We start from the raw sequence: 16471 nt of genomic DNA on the forward strand, positions 1-16471 counted from the left end.
ACCCCGAATTCACCCCAAATCCCACCCCAAATCCACCCCTAAATCCCCCGAATTCACCCCAAAACTCATCCCAAATCCCACCCTAAAATTGACCCCAAATCCACCGCAAATCCCCCCAAATTCACCCCAAAATCCATCCCAAAAATCCCCCAAATCCACCCAGAATCCACCCCTAAATCCCCCAAATTCACCCCAATAATTCACCCCGAATTCACCCCAAATCCCACCCCAAAATTGACCCCAAATCCACCCAAAATCCACCCCAAAATCCCCGAATTCACCCCAAATCCACCCCGAATTCACCCCAAAATTCACCCAAAGTCTACCCCAAAATTGACCCCAAATTGACCCCAAATCCCCCTAAATTCACCCCAAATCCACCCCAAAATTGACCCCAAATCCACCCCAAAATTGACCCCAAATCCACCCCGAATTCACCCCAAAATTGCCCCAAAATCCATCCCAAAAATCACCCCAAAATCACCCCTAAATCCACCTAAAATCCCCCAAATTCACCCCAAATCTCTGGGGTGACAGATCTCCTGGGATGGACCAGGCAGGTCCCACCCCACCACCACCAAAGCCTCCTGAGATGCTGAGGAACATCTTGAGGAACCCCGAGGGTCTTGGAGACCCCCAAACCCAACTCCAAATCCATGGGGTGACATTTTTGGGCTGAGCCATCTCCTGGGATGGACCAGGCAGGTCCCACCGCACCACCACCGAAGCCTCCTGAGATGCTGAGGAGCCTCTGTAAGGTCTTGGAGACCCCCAAACCCAACCCCAAATCCATGGGGGGACATCTCTGGGGTGACAGATCTCCTGGAATGGACCACGCAGGTCCCACCGCACCACCACCGAAGCCTCCTGAGATGCTGAGGAGCCTCTGTGAGGTCTTGGAGACCTCCCTGGCCCAACTCTGCGGGAGATTTTTGGGGTCTCCCCCACCCCAAACCCCACCGGTGACCCGAGGTGGAGCCCACCACGGACCAGGAGGTGACACCAAGCGGGGCCTGACCACCCCCAGGAGAACCTGGAGGAGAACCTGGAGGAGAACCCGGAGGAGAACCCAGGCCCACCATGGAGGGTTTTGGGGAGGGGTCTCGGGTTTTGGGGAGGAGTCTCAGATTTTGGGGGGTCTCAGATTTTGGGGAGGGGTCTCCTCTGACCGGGCCTGACCTCTCGGCACTCCTGGAGGAACCTCTGGAGCTCCAGGTGGTCCTGGAGGCGCCGCGTCCACTCCTGGGCCAGCTGGTGGTTGCGTTGGCTCCTGCGGGGGGCGGGACCCCCTAATTAACCTTTGATTAACCCCTAATTAACCCTTAATTAACCGCTAATTAACCCCTGAACCTCCCCTAGGAGGGGAAACTGAGGCACGAGGAGGTCCCACCTGGGCTCCACCAGCAAATCCAGCCCTGGCCTCGGTCCTGGGGGGGCCTGGGGGGAGTTTTGGGGTCCTGGGTCAAATTTTGGGTTCCTGGGCGGAGTTTTGGGGTTCTGGGAGATGTTTTGGGGTTCTGGGTGGAGTTTTGGGTTCCTGGGTGGAGTTTTGGGGTTCTAGGTGGAGTTCTGGGGTTCCTGGATGGAGTTTTGGGTTCCTGGTTGGAATTTTTGGGTTCCTGGGTGGAGTTTTGGGTTCCTGGGTGGAGAGTTTTGGGGTTCTGGGTCAAATTTTGGGGTCCTGAGTGGAGTTTTGGGGTTCCTGGGAGGTGTTTTGGGGTTCCTGGGTGTAATTTTGGGGTTCTGGGTGGAATTTCGGGTTCCTGGATGGAATTTTGTGGTCCTGGGTGGAGTTTTGGGGTCCTGGGTGGAGTTTTGGGGTTCTGGGTGGAATTTTGGGTTCCTGGGTGGAGTTTTGGGGTTCTGGGTCAAATTTTGGGGTCCTGGGTGGAGTTTTGGGGTTCTGGGAGGTGTTTTGGGGTTCCTGGGTGGAATTTTGGGGTTCTGGGTGGAATTTTGGGTTCCTGGATGGAATTTTTGGGTTCCTGGGTGGAGTTTTGGGTTCCTGGATGAAATTTTGGGGTCCTGGGTGGGGTTTTGGGTTCTTGAGTAGAGTTTTGGGGGTTCTGGGTGGAGTTTTAAGGTTCTGGGTGGTTTTGATGAGTTCTGGGTGAAGTTTTGGAGTTCTGGGCGGAGTTTTGGGGTCCTGGATGGAGTTTTGGGGTTCCTGGGTGGAATTTTGGGTTCCTGGGTGGAGTTTTGGGGTCCTGGGTGGAGTTTTGAGGTCCTGGGAGATGTTTTGGGTTCCTGGGTGGAGTTTTGGGGTTCCTGGGTGGAGTTCTGGGGGTCCTGGGTGGAGTTTTGAGGTTCTGGGTGGTTTTGATGAGTTCTGGGTGAAGTTTTTGGAGTTCTGGGCGGAATTTTGGGTTCCTGGGTGGAATTTTGGGTTCCTGGGTGGAGTTCTGAGGAGCTAAAAGGAGTTTTGGGGCTCCTGGGAGCTCCTGGTGGCCCCAGGGTGCTCCTGGTGGCCCGGGTGTCTCCTGGTGGTCCCCACCTGTCGCGCAGCTCCTCCACGGCCTGGGCCACGCGGTCGCTGTGGAGGTGGCCCTGGCGCTGGAGGCTCTCGCCGGCCTGCAGGACCAGCTGGACCTTCTGCAGGTTCAGCTCCAGCGTGGTGGTGAAGTCCTTGTGCTTCTTCAGCGCCTTGGTCACCCCTTCCACCGTGTCGGGCAGCTCGGCGTGGGCCAGCGCGGTCTCCTGGGGGGGTTTGGTGGGGTTGGGGAGATGGGACCTGGCCGTGGGGTCCTCAAAGCCACAGGAGATCCACCAGGGGCTGGTGCCACCCAAGTCCACCCACCAGGGGCTGGTGCCACCCAATTCCATCACTCAAGACCTTCTACAAACCATTCCCACCACCCAAAATCTTCTTCCACCCATCTCCATCATCCAGGACCTTCTCCCACCCATTGTCTCCATCACCCATCCACCATCTCCATTGACCAGGACCTTCTCCCACCCATTGTCTCCATCACCCATCCACCATCTCCATTGACCAGGACCTTCTCCCACCCATTGTCTCCATCACCCATCCACCATCTCCATTGACCAGGACCTTCTCCCACCCATTGTCTCCATCACCCATCCATCATCTCCACCACCCTAGACCTCCTCCCACCCATCCCACCACGATGTCCACCTGGCAGACCTTCTCCCACCCATCACCTATCCATCATCTCCACCAACCAAGACCTTCTCCCAATCATCCCACCACCATGTCCACCACCTCAGACTTTCTCCCAGCCCATCCCACCACCACGTCCACCTCCCAGACCTTCTCCCACCCATCATCTATCCATCATCTCCACCAACCAAGACCTTCTCCCATCCCACCACCACATCCACCTCCCAGACCTTCTCCCATCCCATCCCATCCCATCCCATCCCACCACCACCACATCCACCTGGCAGACCTTCTCCCATCCCATCCCACCACCATCTCCACCTCCCAGACCTTCTCCCAACCATCACCTATCCATCATCTCCACCTCCCAGACCTCCTCCCACCCACCATGTCCACCACCATGTTCTCCACCCAGCCCATCCCACCACCACCACGTCCACCTCCCAGACCTTCTCCCATCCCATCCCACCACCACGTCCACCTCCCAGACCTTCTGCCACCCATCACCCATCCATCATCTCCACCTCCCAGACCTCCTCCCACCCACCCCACCACCGCGCCCACCTGGTTGCGGAGGCTGCCCTGGCACTGCGCCACGTCCCTCAGGAACAGGTGGAGGACGTGGGCCTGCGCCAGGAGCTCCCTCCTGGCGTCCCAGCTCTGCAGGAGCTTCCCCCAGCCGGCGTCCAGCTTCTGCAGCCACCGCTGCAGGGACACGTGGGGCACGTCCACGTGGTCCTCCAGGGCCAGCAGCAGCTCGCTGGCCGCCTGCAGCTTGGCGTAGTCCTCCTCGCGCCCGTTGATCTCCTCCTTGAGGGCCACGTGGACGTTCAGCAGCTCCTCGGCCTCGGCCAAGCTCTCGGGGGCCTCCCGCGAGCCCGCGGCCGCCTGGGTCTTCACCAGCCAGGCCAAGAAGTCGTCCAGGTCCTGGATGAACTGCTGGAGGCGCCCGGCCACCGTCAGGGTGTCCTCGCAGCCGCGGAAGGTCCTCTGCAGCTCGTCCCACTCGCGGCCGATCTCCTCGAAGGGCAGCAGGACGTCCAGGGCGCGCGCGGGGTGGGCGCGGGCCAGGCCCTCGGCCTCGCGCTGCAGCTCGGCCAGCCGCGGCTCCAGGGCCACCAGCGCGGCCTCCATGGTGGACAGGCGGCGCTGCAGGGCCACCACCCCGCCCGGGTCGCCGCCGCCGCCGCCGCCGCCGGAGCGGGTGGCCTCGATGGACCTCGTCTTGTCGCGCAGCTGCGCCTTCATCTCGGCGCACTCCAGCAGGAAGTTCTGGATCTTCAGCACCGAGCTCAGCTGGCTCTTCTTGGTCTCCACCAGCTCCACCACGCGGTTCCAGCTGGAGACGGGGGCGGGAGAGGGGTGAGACCTTCCCTGAGCTGGGACGGGGCCCACCAGGATCAGGAGCAGCCTTGGGATGGGCTGGGAATGGTGGCCTGGAGAGGTGGAACCCATGGGGACGTCCCACCACTGGAGAACCTCAGGTTTGGGGTCTCCAGGCAGCCCTACACAAAGCTCTCCCCACCAAGGAGACCTCAAGAACCTTGAGATCACTTCAGGACCTCCAGGATGGGCTTGGACCATTGTCCTGGTGAGGTGCAACCCATGGGGACCTCAAGAACCTTGAGATCACTTCAGGACCCCCAGGATGGGCTTGGACCATTGTCCTGGTGAGGTGGAACCCATGGGGATGTCCCACCACCAGAGAACCACAGGTTGGGGGTCACACAAAGTTGTCCCCACCAAGGAGACCTCAAGAAGGTTGAGATCATTTCAGGACCCTTGGGATGGGCTGGGAATGGTGGCCTGGAGAGGTGGAACCCATGGGGATGTCCCACCACTGGAGAACCGCAGGCTGGAGGTCACACAAAACTCCTCCCACCAAGGAGACCTCAAGAACCTTGAGATCACTTCAGGACCCCAGGATGGGCTTGGACCATTGTCCTGGTGAGGTGGAACCCATGGGGACGTCCCACCACTGGAGAACCACAGGCTGGGGGTCACACAAAGCTGTCCCCACCAAGGAGACCTCAAGGTTGAGATCATTTCAGGACCCCCAGGATGGGCTTGGACCATTCCAATGGACACCTGGACCCCACAGGGACATCCCACCACCGGAGAACCACAGGTTGAGAGTCTCCAACCTCACCATGGAGACCCCAAGCAGGTCAAGGTCCACCTCGTGTCCCCCCCAGGCCCGTACCGGCTGTTGAGGTGGTCCTGGCAGGACCGGACCTCGTCCGAGCTGGGGTGGCCACCATCCACCAGCTGCTGCACCACCTGGTTGACGTCCAGGATGCGCCCCATGACGCTGTTCATCTCCTGGTCCAGGCTCTCAAACCTGGGCAGGAGGACACGGGCAGGTCCAACACGGGCACGAGGAACCTCGACCACCCAACCCCATGGAGAACCTCGACCACCCAACCCCAACCACCCAACCCCATGGAGAACCTCAACCACCCAACCCCGACTACCCAACCCCACCTGTGCTCCACCACCTCGACCTCATCCAGCTCCTCAGGCATCTCCATCTTCTCCAACCCCATGAAGAACCTGAACCATCCAACCCCAACCACCCAACCCCATGAAGAACCTCAACTCCATGAAGAACCTCAACCACCCAACCCCATGAAGAACCTCAACCATCCAACCCCGTGAAGAACCTCAACCGTCCATGAAGAACCTCAACCATGAACCCCATGAAGAACCTCAACCCCATGAGGAACCTCAACCTCCCAACCCCATGAAGAACCCCGACCATCCAACCCCAACCACCCAACCCCATGAAGAACCTCCGCCACCCACCTGTGCTGCACCACCTCAACCTCATTTAGCTCCTCAGGTACCTCCATCTTCTCCAACCCCATGAAGAACCTCAACCATCAACCCCATGAAGAACCTCAACCCCATGAAGAACCTCAACCACCCAATCCCATGAAGAACCTCAACCATCACACCCCACCCCACCTGTGCTGCACCACCTCGACCTCATCCAGCTCCTCAGGAACCTCCATCTTCTCCAACCCCATGAAGAACCTCGACCACCCAACCCCATGAAGAACCTCAACCATCCAACCCCAGCCACCCAACCCCATGAAGAACCTCAACCACCCAACCCCAACTTCCCAACCCCATGAAGAACCTCCACCACCCACCTGTGCTGCACCACCTTGACCTCATCCAGCTCCTCGGGCACCTCCATCTTCTCCAACCCCATGAAGAACCTCAACCACCCAACCCCATGAAGAACCTCAACCATGAACCCCATGAAGAACCCCGACCACCCAACCCCAACCACCCAACCCCATGAAGAACCTCAACCATGAACCCCATGAAGAACCTCAACCATGAACCCCATGAAGAACCTCAACCTCATGAAGAACCTCAACCACCCAACCCCAACTTCCCAACCCCATGGAGAACCTCCACCACCCACCTGTGCTGCACCACCTCGACCTCATCCAGCTCCTCGGGCACCTCCATCTTCTCCAGCCACTGCTCCTTCTCGTCCACCCACACCTCGCAGGCGTGCACCTCGCTGAACATGCGGTACACGGCCAGCGCGTCCCGCAGCCACTGCGTCCTCAGCACGGCCACCTCGGCCACCTCGCCGTAGAGCTGCTCCACCTCCACCACGCGGATCTGGATGTCCACGCCCTGCCGGCGGTCGGGCGCCAGCAGCGCCAGCTGCTTACGGAGGCCCACCACGGCGCCGCGGTGCTTCTCCACCTCGTCCAGCACGGCGCGGTGCTTGCGCAGCAGCGCCCGGCTGGAGTGGTCGTCGTGGCCGAAGTCGTCGCTGGACACGATGCGGTAGATGTCCTGCAGCCAGGCCACCAGGTCGTCCGTGTCGGCGCTGAACTGGAAGAAGCTCAGCGCGTCCTCCAGGCGCTGCTGGTGGAGCCCCGTGATCTCCTCCAGCTTCTTCCACCTCAGGCAGACCTCCCGCATCTTCTCCTGGATGCCCGCGGGGCCGAAGGACTTCTTGGCCAGGATCTTCTCGCCTTTCTTCATGGTCTGGTGGAGCAGGGCGCGGCGGTTGCCCAGCTCGCCCAGCATGGTCTTGTGCTTGGTGGTCAGGGTGAGGACGGAGCTGAGGTCGCGGCCGCAGCTCCTGGTGGCCAGGATCTTCTCCTTCTCGCGGATCCAGGCCTCGGCCTCCTCCATCTCCTGGAAGAAGGTCCAGAGCTGCCGCGAGTCCTCCAGCTCCTTGCGGCGCTTGGCCGCCAGCTCCTGCAGCTCCTCCAGGCACGTCTGGACGTGGTGGACGCGGTTGCAGATGATCTGCGGGTCGCACGGTTGGTAGCCTGGGCGAGGAGAAGACGCTCAGGCGGTGGCGGGAGGTGGCCAAGGGTCACCGGGCACGGAGGCGGCCAAGGAAGGACCGGACACGACGCTCCGGGCTCCGGTCCTGGGCTGGACTCAAAGATCTCAGAGGGTTCTTCCAACCCCAGGGGTTCTGTGGGGACTCTGGTAGGTGGCCCACCAGGACCTTGGGTTGACCGTTCCAGGGTCCACCAGGACCTTGGGATGACCATTCCAGGGTCCACCAGGACCTTGGGTTGACCGTTCCAGGGTCCACCAGGACCTTGAGTTGACCATTCCAGGGTCCACCAGGACCTTGAGTTGACCATTCCATGGCCCACAAGCACTTTGAATTGACCATTCCATGGCCCACCAAGACCTTGGGTTGACCATTCCATGGCCCACCAGGACCTTGGGTTGATTGTTCCAGGGTCCACCAGGACCTTGTGATGAACATTCCAGGGTCTACCAAAACCTTGGGTTGACCCTTCCATGATCTACCAGAACCTTGGGTCAACATTTCCATGGGCCACCAAGATCATGGGTTGAACCTCCCATGGTCCATCAAGACCTTGCTCGACCTTTCCATGGTCCATCAAGACCTTGCATGACCCTCCCATGGTCCATCAAGCCCATAGTTGACCCTCCCATGGTCCATCAGACCCTTCCCAAGGCCCACCACCTCCCCGTGCCCTGGTTGTCCACCCTGGTGGCCCCGTTACCGTCCAGCTCAGAGAACTCGAGCGCGGCGGCGTTGAGGGCCTGGACGCGCTCGGTCTGCGCCGCGATGTCGGCCTCCAGCAGCCCGTGCTTCTGCAGGAGGTCCTCAACCTCCAGCAGGTGCTTCCCCAAGTCCTTGGAGACCAGGAGAACCTGCAGAAGAACCGAACCGCGTCACCCTCAACCACCCAACCCCGTGAGGAACCTCAACCATGAACCCCATGGAGAACCTCAACCACCCAACCCCATGAGGAACCTCAATCATGAACCCCATGAAGAACCTCAACCACCCAACCCCAACCACCCAACCCCATGAGGAACCTTGACCATCCAACCCCATGAAGAACCTCAATCACCCAACCCCATGAAGAACCTCAATCACCCAACCCCAACCTCCCAACCCCATGAACAACCTCAACCATGAACCCCATGAAGAACCTCAACCACCCAACCTCAACCACGCAACCCCATGAAGAACCTGAACCATGAACCCCATGAAGAACCTTGACCATCCAACCCCAACCACCCAACCCCATGAAGAACCCCAACCATGAACCCCACGGAGCCTCTCAGGCTCCTCAACCCTTCCCAGAACCCCACCGCGCCGCCCCGTCTCCTCCGCGGTCCCATCCCCACCTGCATCTCCTCCATCCAGTCGATCATGTAGACCATCTCCTGGAAGATCTTCTGCAGGGCCAGGTTCTGCTCGAGGCGGGCGCGGCGGGCGCGCAGCAGCTCGGTCAGCAGCGCCCACTGCCGCAGGACGTTGTCCCTCTGGGCGCCGATGCGCCGCGCGTCGTGGTAGCCCTCGGCCTCCATCTCCAGCGCCAGCTCCACCACCACCTGCACGCGCTCCTGGTACGAGGAGATGTCGGCCTCGATGGCCTCGTGCTTCTTCATGGCCGCCTCCACCGCCGGCAGGTCGTAGCCGAAGTTGTCCTGGAGGGGGACGTGGAGATGGGCACGGGTGGGGTGAGGTGGGGTCCTCAGCGGTCAAGGAGGAGGTTGAGGAGGTTCCATCAGCCCTTCATGGTCAAGGAGGTCCCACCAGTCCAGCATAATCAAGGAGGTCCAACCCCCTCTCCATGCTCAAGGAGGAGATCAAAGATGTCCAACCACCCCTCCCTTGCTCAAGGAGGATCCCAATGAGGTCCCACCATGCATAATGAGTTCCCACCACCCATAATGAGGTCCCACCACCCAACACTGCTCTCCTCACCCCCGTCCCACCCAGGGATTGTCCCACCCCGCGCCGAAGGTCCCCCATGACCCTTCCCACCCCACCCCACCTGCGAGACCAGGCGCTGGTTCTCGTTGAGCCACGTCTCCCTCATGGCGGCCTTGTGGTCGAAGCGCTGGGCCAGCAGCTCCAGCTTCTCCTGCCGGATCAGCTCGTTCCTCAGGGCCACCTCCCGCTCGTGCTCCGCCTTCTCCAGGCAGGTCCACGCCTGGCGGGAGGGGACACGGCTGCTCACGGGGCTCCCCGACCCCCGCCCGGGTGGTGGGACTCCGTGCGCACGTCCTCACCTTGTTGATGTCCGAGATGCTCTTGCCCTCGCTGGGCACGTAGAGCTTGCGGTTGGTGGCCCGGAGCTTGCTCTGGATGGTGAAGAGCAGGACCTCGAGGTTGCCCTTCTCCTGGAACCTGCGGGGTGGCACCGGTGGGGAGGTCCCGGTCACGGCCAGCGCGGGCTGGGGCGTCACCACCGTGAGCCAGGGTCCATGGCCACCAGTCTGGGTGAAGTGGGACCTTCTCATCACCACCATGCTCCAGGTTCCACCACCACCAGTCTGGGTGAAGTGGGACCTTCTCATCACCACCATGCTCCAGGTTCCACCACCACCAGTCTGGGTGAAGTGGGACCTCCTCATCACCACCACCACGAGATGGGACATCACCACCCCCTGGACCATCCATGGCCAGTTTGGGCTGAAGTGACCTCCCCATGATCACCACCTTGAGGTGGAACCTCTCCACCACCACCATCACCACCACTTCCATGTCCCACTGCCACCAGTTTGGGTTGACCTGAGACCTGCCTACCACCACCATGACCATGACCACCACCCCCAGGTCCCACTGCCACCAGTTTGGGCTGAACTGGGACCTCCCCATCAACACCACCTTCAGGTGGGACCTCCCCACCATCATCCCCACCACCCCTCAGGTCACATCCACCACCAGTTTGAGTTGAACAGGGACCTCTCCACCACCACCATGACCATGACCACCACCACCCATGTCCCATTGCCACCAGTTTGGGTTGAACTGAGACCTCTCCACCACCACCATGACCATGACCACCACCATCACCCCCGGGTCCCACTGCCACCAGTTTGGGCCGAACTGAGACCTCTCCACCACCACTATGACCATGACCACCACCACCACCATCCATGTCCAATCACCACCATTTTGGGTTGACCTGCGACCTGCCCACCACCACTATGACCGTGACCACCACCACCACCATCCATGTCCCACTGCCACCATTTTGGGTTGACCTGCGACCTGCCCACCACCACCACCAGGCTGAGGTCCCACCCCACCAGCAGCCCAGCAGGAGGTCCTCACTTGACCGGTTTCTCCAGGGTGCAGAAGGCGGTGAAGGCCTGGAGCTGCTGCTGGACGCCGGTCAGCGAGTTGGCGAACTTCTGGTTGGAGATGATGGTGATGGTGTGGTGGATCCAGGCCAGCAGCTCGGCCGCCAGCGCCTCGTAGCGCGCCGTGATGGCCGCGATCTCCATCACCTGGTCCAGCACCTGGTGGGGTTCGGGATGGGCTTGGAGGTCCTGCAGGAACCCCCCGAGAACCACCCGGGGCTGGAGGGGTCACACCAGGGTCCGGCCAGGCCAGGGAGGTGGGTGGACAATGGGATGGACCAAGGGATGGACAAGGGATGGACAAGGGATGGACGGAGGGATGGACAAAGGATGGACAAGGGATGGACAATGGGATGGACCAAGGGATGGACAGAGGGATGGACAAGGGATGGACAGAGGGATGGACAGAGGGATGGACAGAGTGATGGACAAGGGATGGACAAGGGATGGACAAGGGATGGACAGAAGGATGGACAAGGGATGGACAAGGGATGGACAAGGGATGGACAGAGGGATGGACAAGGGATGGACAAAGGATGGATAAGGGATGGACAGAGGGGTAGACAGGGATGGACAGAAGGATGGACAAGGGATGGACAGAAGGATGGAGAAGGGATGGACAATGGGATGAACAAGGGATGGACAGAGGGTGGACAAGGGATGGACAAAGGGATGGACAAAGGGATGGAGAAGGGATGGAGAAGGGATGGACAAAAGATAGACAAGGGATGGACAAGGGATGGAGAAGGGATGGACAGAGGGATGGACAATGGGGTGGACCAAGGGATGGACAAAGGGATGGAAAAAGGATGGACAAGGGATGGACAAGGGAAGGACAAGGGACGGACAAAAGATGGACAAGGGATGGACAGAGGGATGGACAGAGGGATGGACAGAGGGATGGACAGAAGGATGGAGAAGGGATGGACAATGGGATGAAGAAGGGATGGACAGAGGGTGGACAAGGGATGGAGAAGGGATGGACAGAGGGATGGACAATGGGGTGGACCAAGGGATGGACAAAGGGATGGACAAAGGATGGACAAGGGATGGACAGAGGGATGGACAAGGGATGGACAGAGGGATGGACAGAGGGTGGACAAGGGATGGACAAGGAATGGAGAAGAGATGGAGAAGGGATGGACAAAGGGATGGAGAAGGGATGGACAAAGGGATGGACACCCATGGCCAATGGGGTGGCCACCCCACGGAGCTGCTCATGGAGACCTCCAGGACCTGGGTCCAGCCCCACCTTCCCGATGCGCTTCCCCTCCACCGCCAGTGCCTTCATCTTGGAGAAGTAGTGGTAGAAGGACACCACGTAGGTGATGATGGACTTCTCATCGGGGTCCTCCATGTTGACATCTGGTGGGGGGGGGTGGGGAGCAGAAGGTCAGGACCCCCCAAACCTCCACGCCAGGACCACCAGGGATGGTCCCACCAACGCTGGGCTGATCCATCAACCTCGACCGTTCCCAGAAGAAACCACCTCACTCCCAAAAAACGAGCGTGGAGATGGAAAACCTGGATGGTGGAGATGACCCCACCACGCGTGGACAGATGGACAGACGGATGGACAGATGGATGGACAGATGGATGGACGGACGGACGGATGGACAGACGGATGGACGGATGGACAGACAGATGGACAGACGGATGGACGGATGGACAGATGGACAGATGGACAGACGGATGGACAGACGGATGGACAGATGGATGGACGGACGGACGGATGGACAGACGGATGGACAGATGGACAGACAGATGGACAGACGGATGGACGGATGGACAGATGGACAGACGGATGGACAGATGGATGGACAGATGGACGGATGGACAGATGGACGGATGGACAGACGGACAGATGGACAGATGGATGGATGGACAGATGGATGGACGGACGGATGGACAGATGGACGGATGGACAGACGGATGCACAGATGGACAGACGGATGGACAGATGGACGGATGGACAGACGGACGGACAGACCCCGCCCGTACCCTCGGGGTCCAGCAGCTTGCTGAGCCCCAGGTGCTGCTCGGCCGTGTTGAAGGCCTGCTGGAGGTTGTAGGTGGCGTTGGACTTGGTCAGCTTGTGGAAGTCGATGAGGTCCGGCCTGGGGCGGGGTGGGCACGGTCACCTCGGGACCTCCTCGCCCCCCAAGAACCCTCAGAGGTGACCCCGAAGCCCGGGAGGTCCCTCCCGCGCCCGCCCCGCCGGCACTGACCGGTGCCGGTGGATGAGGGCGTTGAAGGCCAGGCCGTCCCTCCAGCTGGTGGTGAAGTTCTGGATGTTGACCTCGGGGTAGCTGCGGAGGACGTCGGAGGTCACCGGGGGCCACCGGACCTCCCGGGGAGGTCCGCGCCACCGCCCGAGCTCCTCACCCCGCCGTCTTCATCTGGCACCAGAGCAGCAGCGCGTCCTTGGCCGAGCGCGTCTCGCGGTTGTCCTCGGTCTTGATCTTGATCACCTGGATCTGGGGGAGGAACGGTCAGGAGACACCTGGAGCTGGAGGAGCGGCAGGAGGAGCAGGGCGGGACACGGGGAGGAGCCCGGTGGCACCTGGAAGCGCAGGATGATGGTCCAGATGAGGCCCAGGGTCAGGCGGTGGTTGCCGTCCACGATGTCGTGCGAGCCGACGTTCTCCAGGTGGACGCGCTGCTCCTTGAGGAACTGCAGGGCCTTGTCCACGTTCTCCAGGGAGTGGATGCGCATCCGGCCCCGCGTCGGCTTGGGCTGGGCGGACACAGGGGGGGACATCCAGCCTGGACACGGTCCTGCCACCCCACCCCACCCCATCCCACCAGAACCGGCCCCAGACTGGGGATGGTGGGAGCTGGGGGTGGTGGAGAGGTCCCAGTTCCACCCAAACTGGGGATGGTGGAGCTGAGGGTGGTGGGGAGGTCCCAGTTCATCATGGTGGTGGTGGTGGTGAGGTCCCAGCTCATCATGGTGGTGATGGAGAGGTCGCAGTTCCACCCAAACTGGTGATGGTGGGAGCTGGAGATGGTGGAGAAGTCCCACCTTGTGATGGTGATGGAGAGGTCCCAGTTCCACCCAAACTGGGGATGGTGGGAGCTGGGGGTGGTGGGGAGGTCCCAGCTCATCATGGTGGTGGTGGTGGGGAGGTCCCAGTTCCACCCAAACTGGGGATGGTGGGAGCTGGGGGTGGTGGAGAAGTCCCACCTTGTGATGGTGATGGAGAGGTCCCAGTTCCACCCAAACTGGGGATGGTGGGAGCTGGGGGTGGTGGGGAGGTCCCACCTCGTGGTGATGGTGGTGGGGAGGTCCCAGTTCCACCCAAACTGGGGGTGCTGCTCATGGCAATGCTGCTGATGATGGTGGTGATGGTGGTGGTGATGACAGTCATGGAGATGATGATGATCCTCATAATGACGGTCATGGAGATGATGATGATGATGATGGTGGTAGATGATGATGATCCTCATAATGATGGTCATGGAGATGATGATGGTGATGGTAGACAATCACCATGATGATGATGATGATGATGATGGTGATGGTAGATGATGATGATGATCCTCATAATGACGGTCATGGAGATGACGATGATGATGCCAATGCTGGTGGTGATGATGACGATGGTGGTGGTAGTGGTCATGACGCTCATGAAGACGATGATGCTGCTCTCGGCGATGGAGACAATGGAGATGATGATGATGGTGATCATGATGGTAGATGATGATGATGATGATGACAGTCATGGAGATGACGACGATCCTCATAATGACGGTCATGGAGATGATGATGATGATGATGATGATGATGATGATGACGATGCCAATGCTGGTGGTGATGATGACGATGGTGGTGGTAGTGGTCAGGATGCTCATGAAGACGATGATGCTGCTCACGGCGATGGTGACAATCACCACGATGATGATGATGATGATGATGGTAGATGATGATGACGATCCTCATAATGACGGTCATGGAGACGATGATGATGATGATGATGATGATGATGGTAGATGATGATGATTCTCATAATGACGGTCATGGAGATGATGATGATGATGATGATGATGATGACGATGCCAATGCTGGTGGTGATGATGATAACAACACTCATGATGATGCTCATGGAGATGATGATGAAGATGATGATGATGATGGCAGAGGAGAATGACGATGATGATGATGATGACGATGATGACAGTGAGGACGCTACTCATGCCATTGATGACGATGATGATGATAATGATGATGGACAATGATGATGATGGACCATGATGATGATGATGGACAATGATGATGGTGCCACTCATCACAATGATGATGGTGATGATGATGATGACGATGATGATGACGATGATGATGAAGGTGATAGAGAATGATGATGACGATGCCACCGCTCATGGCAATGCTGACAGCAGAAGATGACAACGACGACGATGATGACGATGATGATGACGATGATGACGATGATGATGACGATGATGACGATGATGACGATGATGACGATGATGATGACGACGATGACGACGACGACGATGATGAAGACGCCGCGCGTGTCTCCTCACCAGGGTCTCCCCCGACAGCACCTCCAGCAGCCGCGTGAGCACGAAGCCGTCGCGCAGGTCCGAGTAGAGGTCCCCGACGCGGCAGGCGGCGCGGGCCAGGTGGGCGTTCACCCACTTGGTGAAGGTCTTCTTCTGCACCGCGTCCCGCTCGTCTGGGGGGCACCAAAGTCACCCCAAAACCACCCAAATTCACCCCAAAATCCACCCGAAATCCACCCCAAAACCATCTTGTAATCCCCATGGGACTCAGGAGCCTCCAGGTGGGCGTTCATCCACCTAATGAAGGTCTTCTTCTGCAATGGGTTCTGATCATCTGGGGGACATCAAGGTCACCCCAAAACCACCCAAATCCATCCAAAATCCATCCAAATTCATCCCAAACCATCCTGAGACCCCAAAATCACCCTGAGACCCCAAATCCATCCTGAGACCCCCCATGGGACTCAGGAGCCTCCAGGTGGGCGTTCATCCACCTGGTGAAGGTCTTCTTCTGCAGTGGGTCCTGATAATCTGGGGGGCACCAAAGTCACCCCAAATCCACCCAAAATCCACCCAAATTCACCCCAAAACCATCCTGCGACCCCCAAAATCACCCTGAGACCCCAAATCCACCCTGAGATCCCCATGGGACTCAGGAGCCTCCAGGTGGGCGTTCACCCACTTGGTGAAGGTCTTCTTCTGCACCGCGTCCCGCTCGTCTGGGGGGCACCAAAGTCACCCCAAAACCACCCAAATTCACCCCAAAATCCACCCGAAATCCACCCCAAAACCACGCTGAGACCCCAAAACCATCTTGAGATCCCCATGGGACTCAGGAGTCTCCAGGTGGGCGTTCAACCACTTAATGAAGGTCTTCTTCTGCACCATGTCCTGATCATCTGGGGGGACATCGAGGTCACCCCAAATCCACCCCAAATCCAGCCAAATTCACCCCAAAACCATCTTGAGATCCCCATGGGACTCAGGAGCCTCCAGGTGGGCGTTCACCCACCTGGTCAAGGTCTTCTTCTGCAGTGGGTCCTGATCATCTGGGGGGCACCAAAGTCACCCCAAAACCACCCAAAGTCACCCCAAAATCCACCCAAATTCACCCAAAACCATCCTGAGACCCCAAATCCACCCTGAGACCCCCATGGGACTCAGGAACCTCCAGGTGGGCGTTCATCCACCTGGTGA

The 16471-nt window shown here is 59.3% G+C and overlaps 1 protein-coding gene across 1 annotated transcript; it reads right to left on the reverse strand.

Annotated features, from left to right (window-relative positions):
- Window positions 1-1179: 1179 nt before the first annotated feature.
- SPTBN4 (spectrin beta, non-erythrocytic 4) lies at window positions 1180-15567 on the reverse strand (the record flags this gene model as incomplete). Its single annotated transcript, XM_054295364.1, has 17 exons — window positions 15501-15567; window positions 15296-15447; window positions 13314-13487; window positions 13136-13227; window positions 12979-13059; window positions 12752-12867; window positions 12003-12115; window positions 10722-10909; window positions 9674-9791; window positions 9436-9594; window positions 8783-9085; window positions 8149-8299; window positions 6558-7428; window positions 5325-5462; window positions 3686-4460; window positions 2495-2697; window positions 1180-1270 (listed from the first exon to the last, which is right to left on the reverse strand). Coding segments are annotated over exons 1-17 (3792 nt in total), but the record flags the coding sequence as incomplete, so codon positions are not given.
- Between the last annotated feature and the right edge of the window lie 904 nt (window positions 15568-16471).

Source organism: Melozone crissalis, unplaced genomic scaffold (assembly GCF_028551555.1).
Source record: "Melozone crissalis strain CALT ecotype California unplaced genomic scaffold, PUWL_Pcris_2 ptg000659l_1, whole genome shotgun sequence".
Classification (NCBI taxonomy): Eukaryota; Metazoa; Chordata; class Aves; order Passeriformes; family Passerellidae; genus Melozone; species Melozone crissalis.